This window comes from Nerophis ophidion, linkage group LG11 (genome assembly GCF_033978795.1).
Source record: "Nerophis ophidion isolate RoL-2023_Sa linkage group LG11, RoL_Noph_v1.0, whole genome shotgun sequence".
Taxonomy (NCBI): Eukaryota; Metazoa; Chordata; class Actinopteri; order Syngnathiformes; family Syngnathidae; genus Nerophis; species Nerophis ophidion.
The window spans coordinates 42,380,957-42,406,333 of record NC_084621.1 but is presented as its reverse complement, the minus strand read 5'-3'; the positions used below and the strand labels follow the sequence as shown (position 1 = coordinate 42,406,333).

Below are 25,377 nucleotides of genomic sequence, written 5' to 3'. Positions count from 1 at the left end.
TATTGTTTTTGGAAATATTCGACATCGTGTCATCTGGACCAAAGGGGAAGCGAACCATCCATACTGTTATCGACGCAAAGTTCAAAAGCCAGCATCTGTGATGGTTTTTACTGGTGCATTAGTGCCCAAGGCATGGATAACTTAAACATCTGTGAAGGCACCATTAATGCTGAATGGTCCATACAGGTTTTGGAACAACATATGCTGCCATCTAAGCGCCGTTTTTTTCATGGACGCCCCTGCTTATTTTAGCAAGACAATGCCAAGCCACATTCACCACGTGTTACAACAGCGTGGCTTCATAAAAAAAGAGTGCGGGTACTTTCCTGGCCCGCCTGCAGTCCAAACCTGTCTCCCATTGAAAATGTGTGGTGCATTATGAAGTGTAAAATACGACAGCGGAGACCCCGGACTGTTGAACGACTGAAGCTCTACATAAAACAAGAATGGGAAAGAATTCCACTTTCACAGCTTCAACAGTTAGTTTCCTCAGTTCCCAAACGTTTATTGAGTGTTGTTAAAAGAAAAGGTGATGTAACACAGTGGTGAACATGCCCTTTCCCAATTACTTTGGCACGTGTTGCAGCCATGAAATTCTAAGTGAATTTTTTGCAAAAAAAAACAAAGTTTATGAGTTTGAACATCAAATATATTGTCTTTGTAGTGCATTCAATTGCATATAATTTGAAAAGGATTTGCAAATCATTGTATTCTGTTTATATTTACATCCAACACAATTTCCAAACTTATATGGAAACGGGGTTTTTACTATCCTAACGGCTCTTTTTTTGTAAGACTGCTAGTAAATTAAGTGTACTTTTGTAGTTATTAGTAACTCAGATATGGTAACACTTGCAAGTTTTGCTTTACATGTTTAGCTTTATTAATTTTTGAAGTATTTCTTGCGACCTTATGAATTACAGTTTATTTTATATACTATTACACTTACATGTATAATTTTACTCTGTCAATATCTACTCTATTTATATTTGTCTTTGACTTTCTCTTCTTTTGTTACCGAATACACGTTTGTATCATTATTTTAGTTTTACTGAGATTCAAAGGTCTGTTTTGGTCAAACCATCTTTGTAATTTGTTAATTTCATCTGTTGTTATTTGTATTAACTTCCGTGTTATCTCTCCTGGACAAAAAGTGGTTGTATCGTCTGCAAATAGTAAAACATTTCAGTCCTTTGAAACTTTACAAATGTCATTTGTATACCAATTAAACAACTTTGGTGTCAGTATTAAATGGGTTGTACTTGTATAGTGCTTTTCTACCTTCAAGGTACTCAAAGCGCTTTGACAATACTTCCACATTTACCCATTCACGCACACATTCACACACTGATGGAGGGAGCTGCCATGCAAGGCGCTAACCAGCACCCATCAGGAGCAAGAGTGAAGTGTCTTGTTCAGGACACAACGGACGTGACGAGGTTGGTACTAGGTGGTGATTGAACCAGGGACCCTCGGGTTGCGCACGGCCAGTCTACCAATGCGCCACGCCGTCCCGATTGATCCCTGGGGTACGCCGCAAGCAGGAAATGGATAAATGAACATATGACATCACTTTAATGTTGTTGAAGACTGCGATGAGTGGGAATGGAGGTGAGGGCAAAACCATGCGGAATCCACCTTTGTAGTTTGCTACACGTTTTTTCTAGAATTACATTTTTCACCTGCTTCGTCAATGTCCTGGCACTTGCAACTTTCTTCGGCCCTATAGTGTAATACTTGCATTTGTATTCAATTAAAAAAAAGTCACTAGGTTTAGCAGGAATGAAACACAGGGGTAATTGGACAATTTTGTTACACAAAATGTTTGACTGTTGATAACTAAGGCCGAATACCCCCAAAAAACTGGTGAATAGTTTACTGAAAAGAAATCATACTAAACGTGGACTGTGTGAAACCAACATTTTAACAGCATTTGGACCTTTTCCTGTGTCACAATAAGTTTCGTTCTCGTCATCGCATTTTCCCCCTTTTCCACTGCTTCACACACAAAAGCAAAACAGGTGTATGAGCAGATTTTGTTAGGTTTGTACTGGGGAAGGAGACGGCACAGCAACGGGATGTCAAGTTCAACAGGTTTATTGAATACTTGATGATTACGTGGAGTTTGTATGCTACTATGTGTCTGCATGCACGACTATGTGTGTAATTACCAAATGTGAATACCAAGAAGTTTGTAGAGGTGCGTGTTGGATGTCCAGTGTACAAATCCAAAGGGGAATAAGCCAGGGGAAGTCCAAGGTCCAAGCGGGGGTCAAAGGCAGGAGAGAGAGTCCAAAAGTCCAAAAGCAGGGTCAAGGATTGGGAAGGCAAACCAGGTCCAGGAGGGAAACAGCAGGAGTGACACGAGCGCTGTGGGAAGAGCGGGAGATATAGGGATCAGGGGAACTAAAGGCACAAGGAAACAGGCAACGAGCGAGATCAGGAGGTTGTCAGAGACGTGCAGCTTACGGGTAGTAGATTTACGTTCCAACGTCGATGAGTCAGCTTCGATCGTTCTTATACTGCCATCCTTCATCAATGTCAGGTGTGTCAGTTGTTGATTGCCGCTGGCTGCGGTGGAGAGTGGGGGCGGTCTGCCTAATGAGCGCAGGGGCGTGTCTGGTGTTCCCAGCGGAGCTTGTGAGTGCTCCCGCAGCAGAGGGAAGCACGAGTGTGTGTGTGTGACACAACAGATTTATGTTGGACACGTTTTACTTTAGCATTCATGAAGAATTTGAAAAGTTGTCTAAAAGTCCTGCTGTAGTTATAGATATGGTCTGTGATTTGGATGACCAGTGGTGATTCATTTTCTTAAAGGGAATGATCTAATCCACAGAACACAATTGAGGAAGTCACAGTGACCAAAATTAAATGTTTTCCATTTGTTCAAAATGGAACTAACACCAAGAGTTTGCACGCAGTGCTAACGTCAATAAAATACTGCATGTGGGTAATAAAAACAAGCATGGATCACACGCATACACGCACACACACGCACACACACACAAACCGTGTATATTTGAGCTCGAATCGAAACAAGAAGTCTGTAAGAGGAAGATATTTTCTCTTCTATTTTATGCTCTAAAGATTTTTGCAAAACTGTAATGTTCAATCCATTAAAGGTACAATTGATTAGAATCCCCCTCTACTGTAGATGATGTCGTATTTTGTTTCCAAATCTATGAACTGAGACAAGTGAAACAGAACGGTGAAGATGGTCTGCACTGTGGTTGTGTTGGTTGCGCATTAGTCATCTTCACACTTTGGGGGGTTGTGCTGGCTGTCACAGGAAGTATCTGGCACTTTATTTGTCAGTCACATCACAAGAGGAAATGATGGATATTGTCTATAGCACTTATTTATTTGTCTTTCTTTTATGCAAAGGTATGGTCTCATTATTTTTGTCTTCATTTGTTTCTAAACAATTGAGAAAAGTGAGTTTTTGCATTTTGAGTTTCAGTGGCGTGTGACGACGCATCGCCCTGGACCATTGACTTGCCGTCTTCAGTCCAAGGACTCCCTGGATCTTGTGTGGTCATTCCGTGCTCATTCAACTTTCCAAGTCCAGAAAAGCCAGTCAGAGAATTCACTGGGCTTTGGTTCAATGAAGAAAATCACCTAGTGTACCACTCTGCTAGAGAAGCACTACAGGAGTATAACGGTCGAACGGAGATGTTGGGTGACATAAGAGCCAAGAACTGCTCCTTAAAGATTGACCCTCTTCAACAAAGCGACAACGGTCCCTTTCATTTCAGGATCAAAATGCCAGGCTTTGATGTGTTTTCTTACATTCACAACACTGTTTCCATCCAAATGATACGTAAGTAAGCGTGTTTGTTTTACTTTTTGATTTGCGTTCAAATCATATTGTGCAGTAAATATGTGGTGGGTATTACAGAAAGCAGGATTTCTGTTCCAAAAAAAAATAAGAGAAGTCAAACTCACAGTTACCATGGTAACTGACTCTGTGAACTTAACAAAACCTTGAGTTTATTTTTTATGCCTCCTGATAAACATGAACGAGGCTGTCAGACATGATGTGGCTGTTACTTTTTAACCAGTAGATTTGAAACCAAATTAATTCCTGAATATTTATGTATGTTAGGAGAGGATTTTGATGTCATGGTTTGTTAGGTATATAACCATCATTGTATAAGACTTTTAAGACAAAAATCTCGTTAGTAATTTTTTTTTAAATCCTTTATTTCAGATATTTAATATTTAAGATTTTTTTGGAGTGAAACCAACTTTTAACAAAGACAACATACATTGTTTTGTTTATCATAATTGTAAACTTACCTAAAATCTGTGCTCTATCCTGTTAGCAATATATACATACATATATATATATATATATATATATATATATATATATATATATATATATATATATATATATATATATCCATCCATCCATCCATCATCTTCCGCTTATCAGAGGTCGGGTCGCGGGGGCAGCAGCCTAAGCAGGGAAGCCCAGACTTCCCTCTCTCCAGCCACTTCGTCTAGCTCTTCCCGGGGGATCCCGAGGCGTTCCCAGGCCAGCCGGGAGACATAGTCTTCCCAACGTGTCCTGGGTCTTCCCCGTGGCCTCCTACCAGCCGGACGTGCCCTAAACACCTCCCTAGGGAGGCGTTCGGGTGGCATCCTGACCAGATGCCCGAACCACCTCATCTGGCTCCTCTCGATGTGGAGGAGCAGCGGCTTTACGTTGAGCTCCTCCCGGATGGCAGAGCTTCTCACCCTATCTCTAAGGGAGAGCCCTGCCACCCGGCGGAGGAAACTCATTTCGGCCGCTTGTACCCGTGATCTTATCCTTTCGGCCATGACCCAAAGCTCATGACCATAGGTGAGGATGGGAATGTAGATCGACCAGTAAATTGAGAGCTTTGCCTTCCGGCTCAGCTCCTTCTTCACCACAACGGATCGATACAACGTCCGCATTACTGAAGACGCCGCACCGATCCGCCTGTCGATCTCACGATCCACTCTTCCCCCACTCGTGAACTCCTAGGTACTTGAACTCCTCCACTTGGGGCAGGGTCTCCTCCCCAACCCGGAGATGACACTCCACCCTTTTCCGGGTGAGAACCATGGACTCGGACTTGGAGGTGCTGATTCTCATTCCGGTCGCTTCACACTCGGCTGCGAACCGATCCAGTGAGAGCTGAAGATCCCGGCAAGATGAAGCCATCAGGACCACATCATCGGCAAAAAGCAGAGACCTAATCCCGTGGCCACCAAACCGGATCCCCTCAACGCCTTGGCTGCGCCTAGAAATTCTGTCCATAAAAGTTATGAACAGAATCGGTGACAAAGGACAGCCTTGGCGGAGTCCAACCCTCACTGGGAATGTGTCCGACTTACTGCCAGCAATGCGGACCAAGCTCTGACACTGATCATACAGGGAGCGGACTGCCACAATAAGACAGTCAACGGACTGTCTTATTGTGGCAGTCCGCTCCCTGAGCACTCCCCACTGGACTTCCCGAGGGAGACGGTCGAATGCCTTTTCCACGTCCACAAGGCACATGTAGACTGGTTGGGCAAACTCCCATGCACCCTCAAGAACCCTGCCGAGAGTATAGAGCTGGTCCACAGTTCCACGACCAGGACGAAAACCACACTGTTCCTCCTGAATCCGAGGTTCGACTATCCGGCGAAGCCTCCTCTCCAGTACACCTGAATAAATCTTACCGGGAAGGCTGAGGAGTGTGATCCCACGATAGTTGGAACACACCCTCCGGTCCCCCTTCTTAAAGAGAGGGACTACCACCCCGGTCTGCCAATCCAGAGGTACCGCCCCCGATGTCCACGCGATGCTGCAGAGTCTTGTCAACCAAGACAGCCCCACAGCATCCAGACCCTTAAGGAACTCCGGGCGGATCTCATCCACCCCCGGGGCCTTGCCGCCGAGGAGCTTTTTAACTACCTCAGCGACCTCAGCCCCAGAAATAGGAGAGTCCACCACAGATTCCCCAAGCACCGCTTCCTCAAAGGAAGACGTGTTGGTGGGATTGAGGAGGTCTTCGAAGTATTCCCTCCACCGATCCACAACATCCGCAGTCGAAGTCAGCAGAACACCATCCGCACCATACACGGTGTTGATAGTGCACTGCTTCCCCTTCCTGAGGCGACGTATGGTGGTCCAGAATCACTTCGAAGCCGTCCGGAAGTCGTTTTCCATGGCTTCCCCGAACTCCTCCCATGTCCGAGTTTTTGCCTCCGCGACCGCTAAAGCTGCACACCGCTTGGCCCGTCGGTACCCGTCCACTGCCTCCGGAGTCCTATGAGCCAAAAGAACCCGATAGGACTCCTTCTTCAGCTTGACGGCATCCCTCACTGCTGGTGTCCACCAACGGGTTCTGGGATTACTGCCACGACAGGCACCAACAACCTTGCGGCCACAGCTCCAATCAACCGCCTCGACAATAGCGGTTCGGAACATGGTCCACTCGGACTCAATGTCCCGCACCTCCCTTGTGACATGTTCAAAGTTCTCCCGGAGGTGTGAATTGAAACTCTCTCTGACAGGAGACTCTGCCAGACGTTCCCAGCAGACCCTCACAATGCGTTTGGGCCTGCCAGGTCTGTCCGGCATCCTCCCCCACCATCGCAGCCAACTCACCACCAGGTGGTGATCGGTAGAAAGCTCCGCCCCTCTCTTCACCCGAGTGTCCAGAACATGTGGCCGCAAATCCGATGACACAACTACAAAGTCGATCATGGAACTGCGGCCTAGGGTGTCCTGGTGCCAAGTGCACATATGGACACCCTTATGTTTGAACATGGTGTTTGTTATGGACAATCCGTGACGAGCACAAAAGTCCAATAACAAAACACCACTCGGGTTTAGATCCGGGCGACCATTCTTCCCAATCACGCCTCTCCAGGTTTCACTGTCGTTGCCAACATGAGCGTTGAAGTCTCCCAGTACGACAAGGGAATCACCCGGGGGAGCACTTTCCAGTACTCCCTCGAGTACTGGAAAGTGTATATATATATATATATATATATATATATATAATATATATATATATATATATATATATATATATATATATAATATATGTATATATATATATATATATATATATATATATATATATATATATATATATATATAATATATATATATTTATACTCTATGATTTCAATTCTTGGTTATAGTAAATACATAAATAATGTGACATGTATTAAATACAAAAAGGCCAATTATATATATATTTATATTTTTTTTGGTTTTTTGTTTTAAGGCTCTCAGGGTGTTAATTTTAATCAGATTTATCAAACTCTTGAATTGTGAATAATTATGATTAATAACAGGTTATTACTTGCTTCACTAGTTAAAATGTGCTTAAGAAAATACCCCAATATTTGGACACAAATACAATTGGATTGTCAGAATGTCATTCAGGAATGTTGTTGTTGTTGTTTCAAGCATTTTACTCACTGAAAGTCATTGATTTGCTGAAAACATGGTGACAGTATAATAAGATTTAAGTGCAAATTTTGAAAATAAATGCAATAATATGGCAAAAAGGTACATATAGTAAATACAGTCATAAACAACATAACATTGTGCAGCGGTTAAATCTGCATTTATACTCTTCTTTCAACCAGTTGTTTAAAAAAAACAAGCTTGTTTCCCTTTTTTAGATGACAGCGCTGATCTTTTTATATGATACAACGTTACCCCAGGTAGTTGTGACTCCTTTTAGATGTCTAATGGTCTCGAGCAGGAAAAATGATTTCAGCATTAGCCAGAAGTTGCAATATGTTAATTGCTCTTGTATGTGTAGTGCAGTTGGTGTGTCCTTATTGGAACTATGCTCCTCAGGTTTGGACTGTAGCTGACACGCATGACTTCTTCTTGTAGGACTTTGTCTTCACTGATGTCAGGTGGCTGTCCCATAAATAATAATAAGTGGTGCTTTTGTTGACAACATTGACAACAGTGTTTGTCCTCCTCTGTCGATGTAGAGCTCATGTTTGTCGCTGCAAGAAAAACAAATTACAAATTAATCCATCCATCCATTTCCTACCGCTTATTCCCTTTTGGAGTCGCGGGGGGCGCTGGCTCCTATCTCAGCTACAATCGGGCAGAAGGCGGGGTACACCCTGGACAAGTCGCCACCTCATCGTAGGGCCAACACAGATATTTCAAACGAAATTGGCAAAGTTGAATTAACTGTAAACATGTTTTATATTGTAGTTTCTTCAAAATAGCCACCCTTTGCTCTGATTATTGCTATGCCCACTCTTGGCATTCTCTCTTTTGGCCTGTACTGTGCATGTATGTGTGTGTGTGTGTGTGTATATATATATATATATATATATATATATATATATATATATATATATATATAATATTATATATATATATATATATATATATATATATATATATATATATATATATATATATATATATATATATATATATATATATATATATATATATATGTATATATATATATATATATATTAGGGATGGGCAATACCACACTTTTAGGATTCGATAGGATACTGATACTTTTTCTTGCATGTTCATTTCTTATTGGCAATTTTTGTCAGTCAAAAATATTATTAATATTGTTTTTAAGAAAAATCACAAGACAAATACAGACCATTTATACCACATTTATTATGGTCAATATATAATAAAAGTAAAATTAAAATAAATAACATAAATATGAAAAATAAATTAAATATAAACAAAAATATACACATTTTTACTTTTCTTATTCCTCCAAAAAAAGTCTTGGTAGAATAAGCTTTAAAAAATTATTCATAACAATGTTATGTTTCAAACCTCTTTGTGGAAGTAAACGTATAACACTTCTCTGAAGCAAAGTCAATAATTTCCTTATCACAATAAACTAGAATTTCCTTGTCCTATATCCTGCATACGAAAGACAGTTCCCTGGTAAAATGAACTTGGAAAAATGATCTACAAAAAGGTCTGACACCATCACACCTTTAGTGTACTGGAGATATGTCATCACACTTTACTGAAGTCTCAGATTGCTGTACAGGAAAAGTAACATGTTCACGTTTTCTGCTTTGATACGATTACGCCTCTGGCTGATTATTTCTCCGGCCTTAGAGAAGAGTCTCTCTGCTGGAACAGACGTTGCAATAGTTCCAAGGTATTTTTCCGCAACTTTGTTCAGCTTTGGGAATGTGGTTTCATTTTTTTTCCACCAAACCAAAGGGTCCTCACTCCTTGGGATCACCTTTTCCTCCATGTATCTTCTCATTTCAACATGCGCATCTGTGTTTGCTGTGCGATTGCTCTGAAAATCCAAAACACGACTGTCAAACTCCTGCCATATTCCCTTGGATGATGAGCACTCAGCAGGTGACTCATATGTCACAGTTGATGCAGTCGCGGCGGCCTCATGTCTCGTTGACTGTGTTTCAGCGCAGGCCAGGGCTTGCATTTCTGTGATGATCCGTGATTTAATCATATCCACATTTGCAGAATCACTGAACACAATATTTTTGAAGCGAATGTCCAAAAAGGTGCTGGTTGCAAGAGTGTGGTTGTGTTCAATGTTTTGGAACCTTCGCTTGCATTGTGCAGCAAGTTGTGAAGCCAGACTGTTACCCTGGTCAGCAGATGTGGTTACTTTCTGGAGAAGAAGACAGACCAGAGGTATGACTTTGGAAATCGTGACATACTGCTCTGCTGAAACCTCCTTGGAGGCCTCTTCAAAAGGCTTGAGGACATCACTGGCCTGCCTGATGTGGGACCATTCTTCATCACATAGGCACATGTTGTTTCTCCCGAGAAGACAGTGTTGTTGTGATGGCTTGTTGTTGCTCATACAGTCTGTCAATCATGTACAACACAGAGTTCCATCTAGTATCTACTGCTTGGATTAGTTTATGCTGTGGTAAATTCAACTGATTTTGTACTTCTTTTAGCTTGTCAGTTGCTCTTGTGCTGTGATGGAAGAACCGAACAATGGCACTGCATTTCTCCAAGCTGGACTCGAGACTTGTGTCAGCCTTAATGGAGTCCTTCACAATGAGGTTGAGTGTGTGAGAAAAACAAGGAATATGTTTCCAACAAGTTTTACGCACAGCAGAGACCATATTGGCTCCGTTGTCTGTAACAACCGCATGAACCTTACTGGTGATGCCCCATTCATTAGTTGTTTTTTTGAGGAGTTCAGATATATTGTCTGCTGTGTGCTGCACAGCTACATGGATTGTTGCAAGATTGCAAGACTGCATCTCCCAGTCTTTGTCAATAAAATGTCCTGACAGAGTCAAATAACCTTCAGTGGTTCTTTCAGTCCACATGTTGGTTGTTAAAACCACACTGCTTGCTGATTGCATGGAGTCCTTTACTGTTTTTTGTGCATGCTCGTACAGTTTGGGAATTTCACCTGTCATCATGGATTTCCGACTAGGGATCTGGTATCGAGGATCTACCACCTTCATAAAATGCCGGAAACCTTGGTCCTCTACTATTGAAATGGGTTGCAAGTCCTTCACAATCATTTTGGCAAGGCTTGTTGTTATCTCACGTGCTCTATGACCGTGGTCCCCAACCTTTTTGTATCCGCGGACCGGTCAACGCTTAATAATTTGTCCCGCGGCCCGGGGAGGTGGGGGATAGGACCTTTTTTTTTTTTTTGTCATTAAAAAGGGACGTTTTTGTCATGAAAAAGGGAGGTTTTTGTGGTTGGTGCACTAATTGTAAGTGTATATTGTGTTTGTAATGTTAATTTAATAAAAAAAAAAAAAAAGTTTTTTATTTTTATTTTATTTTTATTTTTTTAAATAAAAATGAATAAAAAATTATTCTGCGGCCCGGTACCAGTCGGGCCGCGGCCCGGTGGTTGGGGACCACTGCTCTATGAGACTCATCTGAAAAGAATAACATTTTCATGTCACAATAGGGAAGATAAAATGTATTTGTTATAAAAGATATTAAGGATTTAATTAGATATCACGGCTTTCCAATTAACTGTCAAATCCGAATCGCAAGAAGCTGCAGTTATTTTTTAAAGTTTGTGATATAATTAGCAATTAATGAAATATGAAATAGGCTAATGTTTTCGAAATGTAAGAAATCATGTTACAGAATAAAATCAAAATCACTTTCAATCATATATTTCAAGATTTTCTTGGAAAAAAATAAAACTGTAATGCAAAGATGAAGAATCTCAAAAAGGTTATCTCTTTCTTATCTTGTTTTAAATACTCAAGCAATTTTCAACTAACAGTAAATTCCCCTGTGTAGAAATTATTTGAATTTAGGATAACCATTTAAACAAAAATATTCAGTAAACATTACTAAAAAAAAACAAAAAACAATGCCTGTATTAAGTCAACAATTGGACAACACTGGATATAATTTCCCCCTTCACCTGAAATGTATGTTATTAGTAGATTGTGATCGGAATATTTACAGACTTTATCACTACACTGTAAAGGTCGGACGCTAACTAGGCTACCTGGATACACTTGGCTTTTTTGCAGACTTTTGTGCAGGGTCTTCTGCCGGGCTGCGGTGCAGGGTCTTTCACAGCAGCGTGAGCCTGTCTTTTTACCAGCTCACTGTGGCTCTCGGGATGTGTGGTCTTTATATCCATCCATTTTCTACCGCTTATTCCCTTTTGGGGTCGCGGAGGGCGTTGGCGCCTATCTCAGCTACAATCGGGCGGAAGGCGGGGTACACCCTGGACAAGTCGCCACCTCATCGCAGGGCCAACACAGATAGACAGACAACAATCACACTCACATTCACACACTAGGGCCAATTTAGTGTTGCCAATCAACCTATCCCCAGGTGCATGTCTTTGGAAGTGGGAGGAAGCCGGAGTACCCGGAGGGAACCCACGCATTCACGGGGAGAACATGCAAACTCCACACAGAAAGATCCCGAGCCTGGATTTGAACCCAGGATTGCAGGACCTTCGTATTGTGAGGCAGACGCACTAACCCCTCTTCCACCGTGAAGCCGTGGTCTTTATATGTTTAAATAAATCACTGGTGTTGCTGCTGTGTAGCACTTGTTTGTCACACAGTTCGCACCGTGCCGCGGCTTTGTCTACTGATGAAAAATAACACCACACCACGCTTCCTTTTTTGTCTGCCATTATCGCGTCTCTGGCTTTTCCATTACTCCGGCTCCCGTATCCGTGGCCGTGCTGACCTCCTGGCCTGGCTGCGTCGCTGTCGGCTGGCTGTGTGTGTGTTGCACGTTGACGACGCTCATTCGCTGTCTCCTGTGACGTGACTGGGCCAGCTCTATACTCTGCCAGGTACAGGGGTGTCCCAGCACATAGTAAGTTAGGTAAGTCAGTGGTCCCCAACCTTTTTGTATCCGCGGACCGGTCAACGCTTAATAATTTGTCCCGCGGTGTTTTTTATTGTGTTTTTTATGTTGATTTAATAATTAAAAAAAAAAAACAATTCAATTTTTATTATTTTTTTTAAATAAAAATGAATAAAAAATTATTCTGCGGCCCGGTGGTTGGGGACTAGTGAAGTAAGTAATCAAAAACATCTGAAAGTGATGCTTGCACCCCCCACACGCCCTTTTTTGGTTTATATCGATACTTTTTCAGAAAAGTGATGCCAAATGAGTAGCATGTGAGTATCGATATATCGATACCACAGGATCGTAACGCACATCCCTAATATATATATATATATATATATATATATATATATATATATATATATATATATATATATATATATATATATATATATATATATAATATATATATATATATGTATATATATATATACACATATATATATATATATATATATATGTATATATGTATATATATATATATATATATGTATATATATATATATATATATATATATATATGTAGGTGTGGGAAAAAATCACAAGACTACTTCATCTCTACAGATCTGTTTCATGAGGGGTTCCCTCAATCATCAGGAGATTTTAATGGAAGCATTCACATACAATGGTTTATATAGAGCACAGAGTGGGTGGGTACAAGCAGGCGTAGGGTGTGGTGATTGGCTCATGTGTTACCTAGGAGGTGTTTCCGTCTATGGCGGCATGTTGAAATGATTTCCCTGCGCTTGTTGAGGGATGATAGATCTGGATGATATATAATAAACAGTCCAATCCAATCAAGACATATATATATATATATATATATATATATATATATACATATATATATATATATATATATATATAGGAAGTGCCTGGTCAAAACAGAAACTATATATTTTAGAGCAGCCAAATATAATGCATTAACCCATGTGTTTAATTTAAAAAAAAAATTAATCAATGAATCATATATAAAGCCTGATTATTTACAGAATAAGGTGAATTCTCCTTTACCTTAAATGTGGATTTTTACCCAAAAGGCAGTGTGGGTTGTTAATACATCAGTGAGTAAAACTGTTATCAAGTTTTGAGCAAATTAATAATGTGCATTCAAGTAAAACATTATAAAAAAGTATTTTTATGTCAAAAATTGTTTTTGTGTCAAAATATCAGGGTGGTTTTTTTTGTTAATATACACTCGGCAAGCAAGTAATTTACTGTGATTAATCAGGATTATTAAAAAATGCTAATTGTGATTAATCTAATTATAAAAAAATAATTGTTAGCAGAACTAATAGAAATATAGGCACTCAACTAGGGCTGGGAGATATGGCCTTTTTTTAATATCTCGATATGTTTAGGCCAGTCACGGTACATGATATATATCTAAATATTTTTGCCTTACCCTTGAAAGAACACTTGATACATATAATCACAGCAGTATGATGATTCTATGTGTCTCCATTAAAACATTCTTGTTCATACTGCATTAATATATGCTCATTTTAAACGTTCATGCAGAGAGGGAAATTACAACTAAGTCAATTGACCAAAACTGTATTTATTAAACATTTATTAAGCAGTGTCACAAACGTTCATGTAATTTCCAAAACAGAAAGTGCAAGATTGTCAGAGACATTTTAAAACAAGCTATGAGTGCATGTTTGTGCATGATGTCACTAAGATGACGTATCAAAACAACACTAAATTAAAGTGCACTTTTTGTACAGAACACCACTACAATAGTTAAAAACAAATACATTGCACTTTTGTGCATGATGTCACACAAGATATTTCAATAAATGTTGAATAAAAATGAGCTGCATAATAGGAAATCAAATAGTGTACGTCCTTTGCTATGTGGTAGCTTCCTGCGGACGTTATCTCCTTCTGTTGATGACTATTTTTTTCATACGGTGTTGATGTGGAAATGGTTGCCTCGGCATTTTGCTGGTGTGGCACCAAACGGAAATGTTGACATGCATAGTAATCACTCTTCATTCTCTAACAGGTGACTTTTCAAATGATGCTACATATGAGCAGTAATGCTACTTCTTGTAGCAACGCTTTTGCCCCACACTTGACAAATTATGGTTGTCTGTTCGACATCTTCCCGCTTGAAGCCAAAACACCGCCAGACAATGGACCCCCTGCTGTTTTTCCAGGAAATTCATTATTCCTTCATTTGTTACCAGATTTGCACCTTCTTTCTCTCGTATTACTTCTCGCACTACAGCTATCGTTACCCATGCTGCTACCTCTCTGCTCTGCGAGGGCGTATACGTATGTGACGTATGTTAGAAGGTGGAATTGTTTAAGTCTCTGTGCGAATGAGAGACAACAAAGATTGGTAAAAGCAAGTAGTGTAATGCACCGCAGCTAAAAGCAACTGCGTGAGAACATATACTGGAATATCACAATTTAGTCATTTTCTATATCACAGAGACCAACCCGCGACATATCAAGTATATCGATATTTCACCCAGCCTTACACTCAACTATATTTACTTTGCATTTGCATTGCCTTTACATTTAAAATATTATTAAAAGAAATTAAAGATATTCTTTTCAGATGCCTCCATGTGCATTTTTACACCGGTAGGACTACACCGACATTAAAATGAGATTTTATTTAAGATCATTCCTCCACTTTTTTAACTCCTAGTATTTACTTTGCATTTGCATTCCCTTTCCTTTTAAAATATCATTAAAATAAATCAAATATATAATTTACAGATGCCTCCATGTGCATTTTTTCACCGGTAGGATTACACCTACATTAAAATGAGATTTTATTCCAGATCATTCCTCCACTTTTTTAACTCCTAGTATTTACTTTGCATTTGCATTCCCTTTCCTTTTAAAATATCATTAAAATAAATCAAATATATAATTTACAGATGCCTCCATGTGCATTTTTTCACCGGTAGGATTACACCTACATTAAAATGAGATTTTATTCCAGATCATTCCTCCACTTTTTTAACTCCTATTATTTATATACTATAGTCCTTAGGCGAGATATTTTAAATTGCATTATATTTACACTACTGTCTTTTCGGTTAAAAGCTGATGTCCTATTAATGTTGCTGATATTGTACGGAACTCCAAGGCACTTTCCAATGTTTAATCACATTAACTTCCATTTCTTGTTCTATGGTTATCGTCACACGTGTGATCTGTCAACACTGGTGCCCTTCTGTGGTAACATTACATAAAACACCAAAAAGTAAAACACATTCTTTTGGAGTTTATCTGTTAATGAGCTACACTCTCACTCATTTCAGATGTTATATTACAGGAGTAATATTTTTTTTAAAACACCATTGAAGTCTAAATCCTAGTGGTGATAACATGAATAAAGTGTCTGCATTAGAACACTTGTTATATGATGTTGTCATTTGATGGAAGTTATGAATCGAATTAAGAATTCAATGTTTTCCCAGGTGACCTAAAACCTCTCTGTATGGCTGTGAAGGAAGAGACTGACAATAACAACATGACTGCAGTCTGTTCTGTCACACACTCATGCCCCGCATCTCCCCCGGTCTTCTCCTGGAGTCGCTCTGGACAACAACAATATGAGGCACAAGTGCTGACCAATGGTCAATGGAAAGCTACTTCCACCTTGACTTTTACTCCCCATGCTAACAACAAGGACAAGCATTTGGAATGTTCTGTGACATACAAAGGAGGACAGCAACAGAAAGCATCCCACCCCTTAAACATCAAATGTAAGTATAATTCCTTGGATGGAGCATCCGGTGAAATTTTTGTTTTTTTTAACACTAAGACTGCATCATTGTAGTCTGAATAATAATCATGGATTCCTGATTATCATGTTTATTATGCAAAAATTAATTTTGTGACAAAAAATTCATAAATTCACAATCACTCCTTAGAGATTTTGATGCGTTATGACAGAAAAAAACAGTAATAAAGTGTTAACAACATTACAACTTGATACATATAAAAAATGTGAATGTATTGTTGTATTAAAACAAAATATTAATAAGTGTATTATTAATATGAGACTAAAATTAACCTTATTGATCTCCCTGTGGAAAATTATAGTCAAGTGTTTTTGTCACCACCTTCCATCCATCCATTTTCTACCGCTTAGTCCCTTTTGGGGTCGCGGGGGGCGCTGGCACCTATCTCAGCTACAATCGGGCGGAAGGCGGGGTACACCCTGGACAAGTCGCCCCCTCATCACAGGGCCAACACAGATAGACAGACAACATTCACACTCACATTCACACACTAGGGGCAATTTAGTGTTTCCAATCAACCTATCCCCAGGTGCATGTCTTTGGAAGTGGGAGGAAGCCGGAGTACCCGGAGGGAGCCCACGCATTCACGGGGAGAACATGCAAACTCCACACAGAAAGATTCCGAGCCTGGGATTGAACCCAGCATTGCAGGACCTTCGTATTGTGAGGCAGACGCACTAACTAACCCCTCTGCCACCGTGAAGCCGTCACCACCTTTCATCCAAGCATTTAAGGGATTTTAGCCACGATAACATTGTGTTACTGCACACCTAAACATACACCTGCGTTAAATTAAGGTTTACTGAGTACGATAATGACTTAAGTTGATTCTAACAAAATGGCTTTTACATCCATTGTTTTTTGTGCAGTGGTATTTGAACAGTGACCTATTCCTTTAGCATGGTTAATTCATTAATCCATTTAGTGTATGTGCATGCTTATGCACTCAATACAAATACAAACACAACTCGGGATGTGGCGATATAAAAAATTCACGTCACATTTATTCTGACCAAAATTATAATTATTTATTATTACCACGATTGTAGCTGAGATAGGCGCCAGCGCCCCCGCGACCCCGAAAGGGAATAAGCGGTAGAAAATGGATGGATGGGATGGATACCATATTGTTAAATGTGCTCTAAAAGTATGTCTCACACTGAAATCATTTAACCAAGTTTTAGTTTAAATAAACAAGCAACACACACACACAATATATACTTTCCTTGGCATTTGTGTTATTATTGGAGCTTCTAAATATGTTCATCTTCTTCTGTTTTAACTGTACAGGTTTTAGAAAGTTAAATACGAAAGGTTAAACGGATGTTGTTTGTAATGAGGAAAGGGTTCTTGTATTAATGTTAACATTTAAGCTAGCTAGCGATTTGCGTCCAAGAAATGAGCAGTATCAGCGAGTTTTCCAAATGGATTGTGCTCCTTATGTTACTCAAGAGGCGTAATGCTCCGCGCATAAGCTTAAAAGACCAGCTTTACGTGTTCTATCAATTTTCAATCAATCAAAGTTTATTTATATAGCGTCTCCAAGGGCTGCACAAGCCACAACGACATCCTCGGCTCAGATTCCACATCAGGGCGAGAAAAAACTTAACCCAATGGGATGACAATGAGAACTCCAGGTTGTTTTCTTTGTTTTACTTTGGCCAAAAATATAACAGGCACATTCTGAAAAGTGTATAAATCACAAATAATCCTCTGGACAAAACAATTCAAGTTTGTTGAAAATTCTGAGGAAATTAGTGCAGTTTCAAAAACACAATGAGCCTAGACTTTGTCTCAGTGTATCTACAAAGCCAGGATTAAACTTTAAGTCACAGTCTTTCTGGGATTGAACAAAAACACAACATGTAAACTCTTCTGGGTATAAAATTCCTCCTTTGGCATTTTTAATTTTCCTGAAGGAACTCTCCTGAAGGAATCAATAAAGTACTATCTATCTATCTATCTATCTATCTATCTATCTATCTATCTATCTATCTTGCTATCTATCTATCCATCGATCTATCTATCTATCTATCTATCTATCCATCCATCCATCCATCCATCCATCCATCCATCCATCCATCCATCCATCCATCCATCCATCTATCTATCTATCTATCTATCTATCTATCTATCTATCTATCTATCTATCTATCTATCTATCTATCTATCTATCTATCCATCTATCTATCTATCTATCTATCTATCTATCTATCTATCTATCTATCTAACTATCCAGTGCTAACTCAACAAACCGTAAGAAACGGAGGTAAAAACTATTCAAAAGGGTTAAGATCAATTTTCTCGTGTTTGACAGAGACATTTTGGGGCAACGTGCGTGCCAAATGACAATGTGTTCAAAGCAGAAGATGTAAAACGTCAGATTTTAAGTTTCATGTGGGTCGAGGAAGAGGCGCCATAGTCACCCTTTATTTTGTACCTCTTGCTTGGCCCCGGTATAAACCGTTTGCTTGCCTAACAGAATTGCTATTGTGACATCCAGTGGACACATTTAGAACAGCAGTTTCTTTCATTAAAAAAAAAAAAAAACGGTCCTTTTTACTACTAACAAACTCCTCAAGCGGGCCGGATAAAACCTTTACCCCTGGTTTAAAATAAATTTAAAATAAATTGCACGACTAATCTAAGTGTGTCCATTATACATTTTTTGTGATTAATCAAACAAGTTAACTGGTTAAATTTGACAGCCCCTATTGTTACACATTGTTGTTCTGGCTTCGTCAAAAAAAGAAACAAACATTAACAACATACATTTTCATTAAACAGCCGATGCGCACGTCTGAGTGCCGCTCAGAGACAAATCGGAGAAGATGACGCTGATTGTCCAAAATGTGCGGGGAAGTCATGGAAATTAGACAAAGTTGCGTGGTTGCGCATATTTCACTGGGATTGGGTAAATTGTGTTATGTTTCAGGAGGAAGTGAGACGGCACAGAACCACAAGGGGGCAAAATTGCTCTGTGTATGTATTATACATACTAATAAATATAAACAATAACAAACAATACTATGAATACAAACTAAACAAGAGAATGGAGTGTGACTAATCCAAAACGGGTGGGTTGTGTGAGACTATGTGTGGGAATTACTTGTTGAGTGTTTACCCTGAGTGTTGAGTGAGGAAGTGGACAAGTCCAAAGGGCTAGGCCGAAGAAGGTCCGTGAGACAAGCGGGAGGTCCGTGGGGCTTAGAAAGGCATCAAGAGGTCCATGTCCAGAGCGGGGCTCGAGAATCAAGGGAGGCAGTCCAAAGTCCAAAGGGGGAGTCAAGGCACACAGCTAGATCACGCAAGACACGAGAAGCACAGCGGGACGACACAAGTGAGATCAGACACGGGAACTGGGAAAACATGGCGAGAGATCAAGTACGGGGGAGGGAAGACAAACACGGGATGCTTACTACGATAACAGATGATTACGTTCGTGCGCCGGATAGCAGGTTCAGCAGACTTTTGAAGGCAGGACCTCTCATTTGCCCCAGGTGCGTAGATTGCCGGTGAATGAATGCAGCTGCCACCTGCCGCAGGGTGGACACACGCCCCTGGAAGTGCGCGGCTGTAGGCGCGTCCCGAGGCGGGAGGTGCAACTATAGCAGAGCACAAAGATGAGAGCGCATTCCGACATCGAGAATTACTGGAGGGATTTGTTCGCAATAGTTTTAATTAAGGCAATGGGAAGAATTGAGACAGTAAACATGTTGTTTCGATCAGCTGTCTATGTGTTTCATTTCAGATGCACCTGTGGATGTCAAAGTTGAATACAAAGTGGACGTCAAGGAGGGAGAGGACGTGCGCCTGAAATGCAGCTGTGACGCTAACCCTCCTGCCAGCAGCTACGAGTGGCACGACAACCTGGGTCATCTCCTGTACAGAGGGCCCTCCTTCAATCTGCTCAATGTGTCCAGACACACAGGCGCCCATTACTGTACTGCCATCAACATCATGGGAAAAACTCAATCAAGGCCATTGCAGCTTGATGTAGCATGTACGTACAGTACAGCAGTGTTTTTCAACCTTTTTTGAGCCGAGGCCCATTCTTTTCATTGAAAAAATCCTGAAGCACACCACAAGTAGAAATCATTAAAAGACTAAACTCAGTAACCGATATTGATAGTAAAAAGTTGTTCTTTCAAATGTTGGACATGAATTTAGACCATAACCAAGCATGCATCACTATAGCTCTTGTTTCAAAGTAATGTCATGACCTGACATCACGCTGTGACTTATTTGGAGTTTTTTGGTGTTTTCCTGTGTGTAGCGCTTTAGTTCTTGTCTTTGGTGTTTTTTTCCTGTTTTGTTGGTATTTGTCTTTTGCAATTTCATGTCTTCCTTGAGCGCTATTCTTCACACCTGCTTTGTTTTAGCAATCAAGATTATTTAAGTTGTACGGCTGCTATCTTTCTACATGGGGACATTGTTGATTGTCAGGACGTATATGGATGTACTTTGTGGACGCCGTCTGCTGCTCCACACGCTGTAAGTCTTTGCTGTCATCCAGCATTTTGTGTTTTGTTTACCGTGCAGCCAATTCAATTTTAATTTTGTTTTGCACAGCCTTCCCTAAGCTTCAATGTCCTTTCTTAGCGGCACTCGCCTTTTGTTTATTTTTGGTTTAAGCATTAGATACCTTTGTACCTGCATACTGCCTCCCGCTGTCGTCTGCATATTGTGATCACGACAAACCATGTTCCCGACATCTACAAAACAATTCGCTACCTGCACTGTACAGACACTCAACAGCGGCACATTAATTGCGGATTATAATTACTAGTGTGCAAAATATATTTTTAACCCAATTAGGGGAAATTACATAATCTCACATGGCACACCAGACTGTATCTCACCAGTGCCGAGGCACAGGGGTTGAAAAACACTGCAGTATATAAACACGTTTGAAGATAAATATGGGCTGGTTGTAAAAATATTTCCTATTTTTTATAGATTCCCCTGTTATTAAAGCGTCTTCCTGTTCCTCAGAGCGAAACATGGTCAACTGTATGTGCGTTGCAGAGTCCAACCCCCCCAGCAGTGTCCACTTTCTGCTTCCCAACGGCACCGCTCTACCAGAACCCGAAATAAAGATACAAAAGCCACTTACCAACGCAACTCTGCAGACACTTTTGCCTTCTTTTGGCTTGGTCTACTGTGTGGTGAAGAACAGAGTAGGCAGTGCGAGCGTCAACATCACTTTAGCTGGTAAACAGTTTCAAAGAACGTTTGGTTTGAATTATGAGTGGGAGCCACAATGTTTCACATTACTGTCTGTCTTGTTTTGTTTTTACAGGAAAAATGCCAGATCTTTATATGTATATTATCAGTGCAGCTGGAGCAGTTGGGGTGATGATGGTGATAATTGTCATAGTAGTGATGGCAAAAAAATGGTAAGTTACGGCTAGAGCTGCAGGTATCGAATATTTTAGTAATCGAGTATTCTATGGAATTTTCTGATCGATTAATCGAGTAATCAAATAAATCATATTTTTGCTTAATTAAGGTTTGATTATACACGTTAAAATGTGCCTTCATTTATTGCGTTTGGCCTAATTGTCTTTATTTCCTAAACGCCTGTTTTTATTACTGAAGGCTGACACGCACAGCTGAAATGCGTCCATGGTTGATTGTGCCAATGTGTGTGTGCTAATAAAAACAGGTGCGCTCACACCCCTTTTTGCTGTCTGGTGTGACCGCATAAACATTCTACAGAGACTATAGAGGGTGAAGTTGCAAGCCATCCAGGTAGCTTGTAGGAAGTATCCAAGTATCCAAGTAGTAGTAGGAAGTTGCCATTTGTTATATTTATTATAACTTTGTGACATGATACAATGCACATTAATGATCATATAAAATATAAATGTGACAGATTGTAGCCAAAGACTGATTTCCATCTGCATCTCATTGCAAAGAAAAAAGCCCAGGGCTCCCCCTAATTCAGCGTTTTAGTGAGTTGTATTTTTCATCCACTTTTTTTTGCTGTATTTTTTCTGCCACAAGTAGAAGGCCGGTCCCTAAAATGAATACCTATATTCAACCGGTGCGTCTTGCAAAAAAGGTTGTGGACCGCTGCCGTAAAGCATACAAAAGTATTGCCGGTAAAAAATTGAAGATTTCCAATCAGCGCAAAACAAAACATGTTATGGCACAAACCAGTCCTTTGTCTCCCTTTCCGTATCCCCTCACTCGTTTTTTGTTTTTTTGCGTGTCGCTGAATCATTCTGTTACGTGCTTTGTTTTTCTCGTTTTTTCCCTTTCTTAGTATTTAAAGTCACAATAGGCCTGGAATGCAAATATAAGATTGGCTGGTTAGGGGACATTCTGTATCAAAAAAATTTATCAAATAAAATAAACAGTACCGTAAAGCATTGCCGACAAAAATTTAAAATGCCCAATCAGCGCAAAATAAATTTCTTGTGGCACAAACTAGCATCGTAACGTTGCGCTTCAAATATTGCCTAATTTTTTGTAGCTATTCTTTTTTATTTTTATTTTTTAAAGCATATTCTAAAATGTATTGGTCCTAAATTACCGTATAGGTTCAAACGTAAAAGTGTACCCATCCTGCCAGTGTTATGGAGTTCCTCAATGACTTCCTTTTTTCTCCCGCTAGTGGGCGAACAAGCAACGTATCTGCTATGGAGGCCCAGAAAACAGTGGCTCCCCTTCAAACTGTCACCAAAGGAGCAAGGTAGAAATGCTTTCAGTGTCATTCTTTGTTACATCTTGTGATGATTTTAACATGTTCTGCAACTCTCATAGCCCGTGTGTGTGTCTCTGAATGTTCGTTCTCGTCTTAGGAAAAAGGCGTTGTGCGGTCAGACAAGCATGTACAGTGATCATACCTATGGAAACTTGGGAGAGGTGTGAACATTTTATAGAATGTAGAAACGCTGTCTGTTGCTTTGACCATTGTGGAGCGAACTAACTTTAATTTTCCTTACAGGTTGAGTGGACTGCAGAGTGCAATGCAATTTACGCCAACCTGTAAAATGGACCCTTGAGTATGATGTCAGTATTATCATTATATCATTTTTGGGGCAAATATGTACATATAAGTATACATATTAATATATATATATATATATATATATATATATATATATATATATTATGTTCCCAATTAAAGGGGACCATATTTACTTCTTGGTACCTGTTTTTGTGTATTTGAAATCTGCATAAGTAACGAAAATGTGAAATCAAACCATAGAGGCACGGCAGGGATATTTATAAAACAATCTTGTCTTCCTTCATACTTCCTCCAAACGAGCAGTTTGGAAATTGTCCTAATGTGTGACGTTTTTCTGACTCTTTACGTCAGCGGATATCGCCATATATGGTAGAAATTTACCCAAAGTGCGTTGCACGAGTCCGCCATTGTTGTTCCTTCTTTTCTTCTATCCTCGTGTTGTGGGGCAGACTGGCTCGTGCATGCACATGCTGTGGCCATTACTAATACGAAGCCGCATATAGTTCTCACTTATACTGTATATGTCAGTAGATTTGCTATGGAAGCGCTAAAAACTATAACATGGCTGACGGGGAAAAGTCGCAGTCTAGGTGGAACCACCTAGAGACGGTCAGAAAGTGGCTGGAAAACAACTATGCAACATTTGGACCAAAGAACCATCATTACATGTTATGTAGACCACAAGGACGTGTTTTAAATGTAGGAATAATTAATAATAATACAAGGCAATTGTTTGCATGATTTTATTATACGAGATATCAGTCTCTTTGAGTACCTACACAATTACTGTCTATATAAACATGTGTCATTACTTGTAAATAACTTTGTGATTGATGTTCTCACATTACTTATTTGTTCATAGGCTGCCTTATAAAAAAATCCAATCTGCATTTCAACACTCTTGAATAAAATTTTGACAGATCCAAGCAGAATGACTAGATACTTTGAGCACACTCACGATCGTCAAGTACACTTGTTTGAGCACTCTTGGCTTTTAAAAGCGACGTAATAAGGCATATGGTACTTGCTCATGGCCACACAACTTTCCCCTTACAATACAAGAATATGGGAATACTTTCTACAGTGTTGAACTAAAGGAGATTTTAGATAAATATAACAGACAGTATTCCACAATGTTTATATGCTTTATTGATGCTACTAAAGCATTCAATAGAGTTATTCATGACAAGTTATTTTTAAAATTATCTAAAAGTGGTGTCCCTGGGTTTTTAATCAGAATCTATTAGTATTAGTATTTGTATTCTCATCAGACAATGGGAGTAAGATGGCGGAATATGATATCAGATTCCTTCCATGTGAGCAATGGTGAGCGCCAAGCCGGGATTTTGTTACCGTTCCTTTTTAATGTTTGTATAAATGATTTTTCTCTGATGTTAAATTAATCTTTTACTGGTTGTAGGATTGGTGACTCAGTCATTAGTCACCTTATGTACGCAGATGATTTGGTTTTTAGCCTATATAGTGCTGGTCTTCAACAGCTTCTGAAAATATGCATATAGTATTGTTACGTACGTAGATCAGGTTAACAGTTTTACTTAAACCTTTGATGAGTGTGTGGGAGGTGTATGCTACTCTAAGTGTGTTCTGCCACACAATGTGTAGAATTACTAATGTAAATGTTACCTGAGTTTGTTGTATGTGCGTGTTGCATGAATCCTTCGTCAGTCTAGAGGGGCGCGGCAAAGAGGTAGTCCGTGGGCAGGCAAGTGGTCGGGGGCTGGATAGAAGCAACGAGGTCCGTGTCCAAGCAGGGGTCGAGGATCGAGGGAGGCAGGCCGCAATCCAGAGGGAGGTCGAGATACACAACTTGATCATGGGGAAGAGGAAGGACACTGTGGAGAACACAAGGCCGTCGAAGAGGTTCTACTAATTGTGAGTTCAAATATTTATTTTTTCACTTTTAGTATGTTTTTTGCATGTTTAATTTTAACAGTTCCAAGTAAGATATGTTTTAATTGCTGATGTATTTTATTTGATTTTTAAATGCGCCAGAAAATGTTTTGTATACTGTTGATGTGATCCATTGTGTTTCTGTATTGTATTTCTCCAGCAATAGTCATGTGTGGACATCAATTATTGTATTTTGAGAGGTAATCTTTGAAATCGGACATCACTGAAGACCTAAGTGGGAAACGCGCATCCCGCCACTGGGTCATCATCATCATCATCATTTCGTTTTATTCCTTTCATGAAAATGCATATATACAGTACAAGCCACATACAGTTCACACTTTCATTGTTCAATGTGCGCAGTGGTAGAG

The 25,377-nt window shown here is 39.8% G+C and overlaps 1 protein-coding gene across 2 annotated transcripts; it reads left to right on the top strand.

Annotated features, from left to right (window-relative positions):
• The first annotated feature begins 3,242 nt into the window (after nucleotides 1–3,242).
• LOC133561434 (myelin-associated glycoprotein-like) lies at nucleotides 3,243–24,021 on the top strand. Of its 2 annotated transcripts, none has more exons than XM_061914729.1 (9): nucleotides 3,243–3,384; nucleotides 3,461–3,820; nucleotides 15,790–16,077; nucleotides 19,868–20,119; nucleotides 21,076–21,330; nucleotides 21,419–21,515; nucleotides 22,739–22,816; nucleotides 22,926–22,989; nucleotides 23,072–24,021. In XM_061914729.1, the coding sequence occupies exons 1-9, from the start codon at nucleotides 3,333–3,335 to the stop codon at nucleotides 23,114–23,116; spliced, it is 1,491 nt and encodes a 496-aa protein (XP_061770713.1). In that variant the 5' UTR covers nucleotides 3,243–3,332; the 3' UTR covers nucleotides 23,117–24,021. The 2 variants fall into 2 exon arrangements, with proteins under 2 accessions (XP_061770713.1, XP_061770712.1); XM_061914728.1 differs by having other exon boundaries at nucleotides 3,288–3,384; nucleotides 3,455–3,820.
• Nucleotides 24,022–25,377: the final 1,356 nt, after the last annotated feature.